General features: G+C 42.3%; 1 protein-coding gene across 1 annotated transcript; it reads left to right on the forward strand.

The window, feature by feature from the left end:
- The first annotated feature begins 1874 nt into the window (after positions 1 to 1874).
- TMEM169 (transmembrane protein 169) lies at positions 1875 to 7411 on the forward strand. The gene is made up of 2 exons (XM_010117535.2): positions 1875 to 2303; positions 3786 to 7411. Exons 1-2 carry the CDS (start codon positions 2000 to 2002, stop codon positions 4406 to 4408), a joined length of 927 nt encoding a protein of 308 aa, XP_010115837.2. The 5' UTR covers positions 1875 to 1999; the 3' UTR covers positions 4409 to 7411.
- Positions 7412 to 7745: the final 334 nt, after the last annotated feature.

Raw genomic sequence — 7745 nt, forward strand, 5'->3', positions numbered from 1 at the left:
TTATTTGGTACACCAGCCTAGGGCATTCATCTTCACTGCCCCTCTTCATTCTTGCTTCTCTTGATCAACAGTGGAATATTTAAAATGAGTTGCTTCTAGGTAGTTCTGAAGTGCAACACTTGACACTGCAGTGAGGGGGGAATAGTTGCAGTAACTTCAGTATTTTATAGAGCTGTTTTCCAGTATGTCTGCAAATTTAGGCATACAACTTTGCATGGCAGTTGTAAATCAGATGGCAATCTAAACAGTCTGTTTCCAGCCATGCTGCAGAGCTAACAGAGATGTTCACTGCCCAGTGGTTTAGTAGTCTGACTTCTGGAGCATGCCAAACCTTGATTTTTTTAATTCCATTCTATGTGTCTTCTGATCACCAGAGAAGATTTATTTTCTATAATGCAAAAAATAATCTGAATTGTTGAGTTCTTTAAAGCCACATAGAGTCTTAGGTGCTGAAGTGATACAATTAAAAGGGGAATGTGTGTGTGTGTGTATGTGAGTGTACAAGGCATAAATAGTTGATCCAAAGTTCTGCCACAAATTTCAAAACAAACCAGCAAAATCTTATATCCGTGGGAAGACCAGGACCGTGCTGCCAAATCTAAAAATGCTCAACTTTTTTTGAGCATCTGTTCAAGTAAAACAATTTCACAGCATTGTGTGGGCTATAAATTATGATAACTGTTTCTGATCCTGTTAAAGAGATGACTCAGATACTAGGTAGAAGCTTAATTATTGGTCCTGTGCATTCTTTTAAATATAAATGTTCATGTAAATGTTCAACAGAGCTCTTCAAAGTTGTTAAAACGTTATTCAGTGTATTCAGATTTGTACCTAAATACTTCAGGAGTACTTGGCACAGTTAGTTTCTTAAATGTTATGAAATATGAGAACCATTAATCCTGCATTTTCCACATTCATGGAGCAGGATTTATATGCCTCAGTGCATGTTTAATTGTATGTTTTTTACTTAGGCAGCTTTCCCATAGCGAGAGTCATAGAATCACTGAATAGTTCAGGTTGGAAGGGACCTTTAAAGGTCATCTTGTCCAACCCCCCTGCAAGGAGCAGGGAAATCCCCAACTAGATAACAGTAGCACTTGATATTGCTGTTAATTTTTCTTGAATGAGGAGTAAAAAACCGAGCCCTTACATTTGTTGCAAAGATTTGTGAAGATTTGGGTTGTTTTTCTTGCACAATCAGGTTTCCAATTCCCTCCCCAGTGAAGTAATCTTAATAGTAATTTTGCTTTAAATCCACCATGTATACTGTATTTTTAAGGTCTGACAGCTAAATTGGTAAGGTTTGAAACATCATTCATTTTGACATAATTGGATTACTTTTTGTAATATCCTTGCAATAAGCAGTAAATCAGAAGACACTCAAAGGGAGAAAGGCTGGCACCAGTATAGCTGTTGTAATGCAGGATGAGCACAGTGTTCTGCTGCAGTTGTCTCTAGCCCAGGCCAGTCCCTTAAATCAGTCAACTTCTTTTTTGTCTACAGTTTCATTTCTTCATTTGTATGCATGTGGGCCAAAACTATTGTCTTCTCTTTGCTTCCAGCATTGCAGAGGAATGTTAAAATCACCCAGTAAGCTGTGCTTGTTTAATCTCTTCTTATAAATGTTAATACTCTTTCCTTTTCCAATAGCTTTGCTTTGTTATATTTAAAATTGGAACCTGAGAATCAGGATTAGGTGATATTACAAAACATGTATCCATGTAATAAAACTGATGTTCAATACAGTAGTAAGGATAGTCAGATGACATTTAAACCAGTTGAAAGTAACCCTTTGTAGGAAAAATCTGGCATTTTTTTTCTGCTTGGTAAAAAAAAAAGACACTTTTTCAGCCTTCTCTCTCATTTTAGCTGGAAATGGAGTGCATAGTTTGGATGTCAGCAATGGGACATCTTACCAAAACAAAGCATCCGTGGGACTGTTGTCTAATCAGTGACTTCTAAGTGCAGGAGCTGTTAGACCGGAAACAAGCGCTACAAGATGCCAAGTGAGGTGCTTGAGAGCAGCAGTGGGATGGAGGAGACTGTGCAGAAAGAGTGCAAGTCTGGAAGCCAGAGCCCTCGCCGCAGCTCCATGAGAAGGGCTGTGGCAACCACCGTCACCTTTGATGGAGAAGCCACTATGGACCGGAGGAAAAAGAAGAAGAAAGAGTCCCGTCCCGAGTCAATAATAGTGTATCGGTCAGAGAATGAGAATAAGGTGGAAGAAGAACAGGCAGATGAAGAAGGAGGGGAGAGGAGCTCTGAGGAAGGCTCCAAGTTCCTGGGTCAGTCCATGGCAGATGGTATGTATTCCTGGGAACACCTACTTTCCATACACTTTTTTTGATGCCAGCATGCACTGAGGTCAAATAGAAGTGACTGTCAGACCAGCCCTCTCCAAAACTGCAGGCAGGGAGAGCTTGAGTTCACACATGAAAACGCTGTCTAATAAAAAGCATTACAGGCTGATTTGGGCCGTCTCCTGCAGTTCTTTGCAGAGGTTGGTTGTTGCTGCACTCTTGGTTTTAAATGCATGTGCTGGCTGGGCTTGGTCCAGAAAAATGCTAAGCATGCTTTAAAGCAATGATGCTGTGATTGAGCTCCTGTCCATGCCTAAAAAACATGCCCATTAAGTGAAAGGATGGAAGCAAATGGATTTACTGGCTCTACCTGTGATAGGGAGTTTTACTAATTATCTAGGATTTGCTGCTGCCTTCTGTTTGCATATTCTCAGCACAGCTTCCTCTTTAAGAGTGATTATTTCACAAGGTCATCGTGGGGCATCTTGGAGCCACTTTCACTTTTGATGTCTGTCCTGGATACCCTTGCAGGGAAGAAGAATTGGAGGCAGGTCCTATGGCTGATCCTCTTGTGAGTCAACAGTGCAGGCTGAGAGGGGCTTAAATGTGAATGCATGCTCCTGGTCCATCAGGTGCACCAGTTTTCCCCATGATCCCAACCCCTATCCTCATGGCTTATCTGTTGCCTTCCTATTTTTGTATTTTTGTGGGCCACTTCAGACTGCTCGGCCTCCTTTTAAGAGCCTCTGAAAACTTCCTTCCAGGCTAGTCAGAATTAAGACCAAGGGGAAGCATATTTTAGCCCCATAGAAGAGCTTATGGCCAGTACCACTGCAGGAACCATCCTAAACCAATGTCACTTGGAAGCTAAGGTGGTCTATGAGTTTAATGCACACCTCAACACTTTCCTGTTTGGTGCCTTTGTTGATGCCTTAAAATGCAAATATAATTATATGAGAGTTTGTAAGGATTTTCTAAACTTTGAAAATTAATTTGGATTGAGATAAAGTGCAAATGTAAAGTGAAATATTAGCTATTCAAGTATAACTCCATGTGTGGATGTGCTTATTACAGAATGAGAGTCTTAGACATATTTATCTAATTCACTCCAAGTGTCCATGCTGTTCAGGAATAAATCTGTGAGGGTACCAGAGAAAACAGGCACACCATTTTTGATTCAGTTACTCTGTCTCATCTCTTTCTCATACACTTCTGCAGCATTTTCCCTTCACATATTGTCCCCAGTGCAGATGCTGGAGTCTTCTCCCTCGTGCTTTCTGTCATCTGTAATTCCTGTCCTCTCCTTCACTAGCTCTTCTTCCATTTCTTCTGTGATACTGTTTAAACTGCATTGCTTCTTGCATTCCATCTTTTTAAAATTTAACTATATTTCCATATGCACTCTCTAATTGTCTTTGGCAATTTACACAAAATACTCCATACAGAAAATAAATCTAATGTAGATGAGTTTATCTGTATTCATAGGTGTCTGGAACATGCCTTTAGACAGCCGATATGTCACCTTGACTGGAACAATCACCAGAGGAAAGAAGAAGGGTCAGATGGTGGACATCCATGTCACACTAACGGACAAAGAGCTGCAGGAACTGGCTAAGTCAAAGGAACCTCCAAAAGAGGACGTACCTGAGAAGAAGAAGAAATGTGATGTTGGTCTGGACAGAGGACCCCACATTGTCCTCTGGACCATCATCTGCCTGCCCGTCATTTTTGTAGTGTCCTTCGTGGTTTCATTCTACTATGGAACCATTACATGGTACAACATCTTCTTGGTGTACAATGAAGAGAGGACCTTCTGGCACAAAATCACCTTTTGTCCCTTTTTGATCATCTTCTACCCAATTATAATTATGGTTGTGTCTTTTTCTCTAGGCCTGTACTCGGCTGTGGCCCAGGTAGCATGGTCCTTTGGGTACTGGTGGCGTGCTGTCAGGGATATGGAGAAGGGCTTCTGTGGCTGGCTCTGCAGCAAGCTGGGTTTGGAAGATTGTTCTCCGTACAGCATTGTTGAGCTGCTAGATTCTGATAATATCTCAGGTAGTCTCTCTGGCAAGAGTTCTGCACAGGGGGTTGAGACCTCGACAGTCTGAGCCTTTGTCCTGGATGGCTATTTTGGTCATATGTGTGTGGTTTTCACCTAGAAAATTACACGCTGATTTTATATATATATATATATATATATATATATTTAAAGACAAACTTAATTAATCAAATATTGGGCTGGGAGTGCTCTTTAAGTGTCACAGAATGCAAGTGTGTTAGCTTCATGTGATCTGGGTGGGGAGGTGCATGTCTCTCCAAGGATTTGTCATCTGTTTTAGGTAATTACAACTTCTGGGAATGGTAGAGAAAATCCAGGTCTGCAGGGCTTGGACTGTTTGTGGGGTGGCAGAGACATATGCTGAAAAGTCCACTTCTGTAAAGTTAGACTTTACTCTTAGGGAATGGGCCATAACAGTGACCTGTCAACTCAGTGAAAAGAAGTCTCTACTCGGGGGATGACCTTCAGGAGCTAGGAAATCATTCAGAGGTGAAGGCTGTATTACGAAAAGTGATGTTGCTGCAGTTTTCCTAGAAAGGGTCCTTTTCCAGTCCTTCTGATAAGTGCAGCAAACCTTCCAGGTAGGCTAACTGCTTAGATACTGTCAGAGTTTGAAAAATAGACTACTACAATAGTTGTGCCCAACCTTTCACTGGGAGAGGACAGCATAGCCTCTGACAAAGGCACATGAGCTCTACGCTGACCTGAAACGCTGCTGGACCTTCCCTTTCAGAACAGGTGTGTCCCTGAGCCCGTGCCTGTTAGTGCCAGTACAAACTTCATTAGTGCCTGAGCTCTGGAAATCTGCATCCCACACACACTTCCTGGTTAATTATATAGAAGAGCAATGGATTATACATCCTCCTCCTCTCATGTCTCATTTTCATAATTGGTTTCCCTCCTTTTGGGACTTTGCATGGCATCTTAGTGGGGTCCCAGACCAGGCTGAGGTGGCTACCATAAGCTGGAGAAATTTTAACTGTCTCTTAAAAAAAATTACTAGCAGAAAAGTTATTTTTTCTGGATTAACTGTTGGGGGTTTGGCCTAAGGAAGACAAAAGGAAAATAAGAGAGAGGTATAATGGACCCTAACAGAGACTGAGTTACATGTCTGAAACATTATTGTTTTTCTGAGTGCTCTAGTTCAGCTGGTGCTGCTGAAAGTCTGGCTCAGCCCCAACCTAGAGGCGCCCACCATTTGCATGTGCGTAGGTAGGTAATTCGTAGTGTGCAGTCAGTCATGCTGCACAGTCACTCATGTGTATAGGTGTTTCACTTCCCCAGTTTCCCTACCAGAGGGGCAGCTGCTCTAGTTTTAGGATGTTAAAAAGAAGCATTCAGAATCTGGATTTCACAGGAATCAAAGCTTTGTGTTGCATTTCAAGGATGAGCTCAAGACTATACTGACTGGCTGTCCTGGTCAGGACACCTGGGAACCTGTGATGTGTAAACAAGTCCATCCAATGCTCTAGGCCTGACACTGAGAAATAAGTAAAGTCCGTGCTGCATTCTTGGTCCATCCCCCTCTGGGAATTCCAGCCAAAGCAGCCTCTTAGCACTGGCTTGAGGATTAAGTGTGAATAGTGTATAAGCCAAATATCAGGAACAGGCTTGGCCCCACACTTTACTGACAAAGCAGAAATGCTCCTTGGGCACAGGTACGGCCAGGCTGTGTTTGCTGCTTCCTGATGCACAGCTTTCTGTTTTTACTGGCTAAATCTTTAAAGGCAATGACCAACTTCCAGAAAAAAAAAAAAAAACAAAATACAAAAAACAAAACAAACCAAAAAACCCCCAAGAAAAACCCTCGGCCTGTGAAGCAATGGCAAGTAATTCAGTGGTGTTCAAAGAGGCTGACATACGCCTGGGATTGGTTCAAGCAGTGAAGTGCTGTTTCAGTCAGGGAGCTTGATGTGCCTCTGAATTAATAAAGAAGCTGAGGATAAGACATGCCAGTGCTGGCAGTCTGTAGTGACCCAGCACAGCCACTCTGCTTAATACTCCACATGGAAACTGCAGGCTCCCACATGGCTGCAGGGTGGGAAGAAGTGATGCTTAACAAGCATTAATGGGAAAGAAGGCCTGCTGGCTAGCGTTCTCACGCTTTGCCTTGAGGGACACTGCTGGCGTGAAAGGAGTGGATTGTGTATTTTGGCCCCAACATGGTGCAAACAAGTGGGTTTGAGGGAAGGATGGCTGGCAAGTGTGCATTGCTGCAGAGGGAGAAAACCAAATTCAGCTGTCACTGCCAAACAGCAGCTGTTCAAGGCCAGACGAAAGGCTGAGGTCAGTAGCACAAAGAGCCTTCACTTACAGAGGGCTTGAGTGATAAATACTAGCTCATTACAGAATACAGCCATGTGAAATGTCTGATGAGTTGCAGGATTTGCTTTCAGGATTGCAAACAGCCTGCCGGAGTGGAGACAAAACCAAATCTGTGCCTCTTACTGCTATGTAAACACAAAGGAGCGTCAGAGAATTATTGCCCTCCCTCTGCTCTGGCAGCTATGTTGCTGGGTTCGAAGGTCACCTTTTGGGGAATATACTGGAGAAATCCATTGTGTGTTTTCTACTTCTTTACACTTAACCAAGCTTGCCTCTGCTCCTGTCGAAGTCAGGGTAATCTGCCATTGATTTTGGTGGGTGCTACTTTAAGCTTGGGGTTAGTTCTGGTGCTATTAGTAAAAGTTTTATTCAAACTTTTCTCAAAACAACTCTGGATAGCTTCCTCTCTTGCCTGTTATCCCCTGGAGATGTTTGCCTGCTGCAAAATATATAATCAAAATCACTTGTAATAGAAAAAAAGCACAAGTTTTTGTCTTGTTCTACCCCTGCTTTCAGAAACTCACAAGTAATTTCTGCTTATGTGCCACTGTCAAACTGCAGGGAATTCCAGTTATTCTGATTGTTGAGTGTGTTTCTGGCTGCTCTAGTCTGGATGGTTTTTTAAAGTAAAGATAATGTGTGTTTGCTCATTGTTATTTTTAATTGCATTCCCTTTTCCCATCCTTGCTGGCCTGGGTGGAGAATAAAGATGTATGTTGCTTTAGAAGAGTGTTGCTCTCATGCTTCTGCTTGACTTTGTGCTAAAAACAGTGCTCTGGGATGGACACAGTCATTCTATGCTGATAATTGATTACAAGTCATTATCTTTGAAGACCCACTTTAAAGTGTGTCTGAAATGGGTCTCAGTTTTACCTCCTGTTAACCTGTGCATATCCAGAACTGCCATGCATGGGCTCTGGGTTCTTCTTTGTTTTTACTTCATAGCACAAAAATGAAAACTTTTTGATTTAATTTCACTTGTTGGGTATCTGTTTGGCTTCAGCCCCAAGGATCTGTAGGTAAGGACACACTTCCATACCAAAAAAGGAAGTACATTGAAC

Source organism: Chlamydotis macqueenii, chromosome 6 (assembly GCF_036417535.1).
Source record: "Chlamydotis macqueenii isolate bChlMac1 chromosome 6, bChlMac1.mat, whole genome shotgun sequence".
In the NCBI taxonomy this organism is placed as follows: domain Eukaryota; kingdom Metazoa; phylum Chordata; class Aves; order Otidiformes; family Otididae; genus Chlamydotis; species Chlamydotis macqueenii.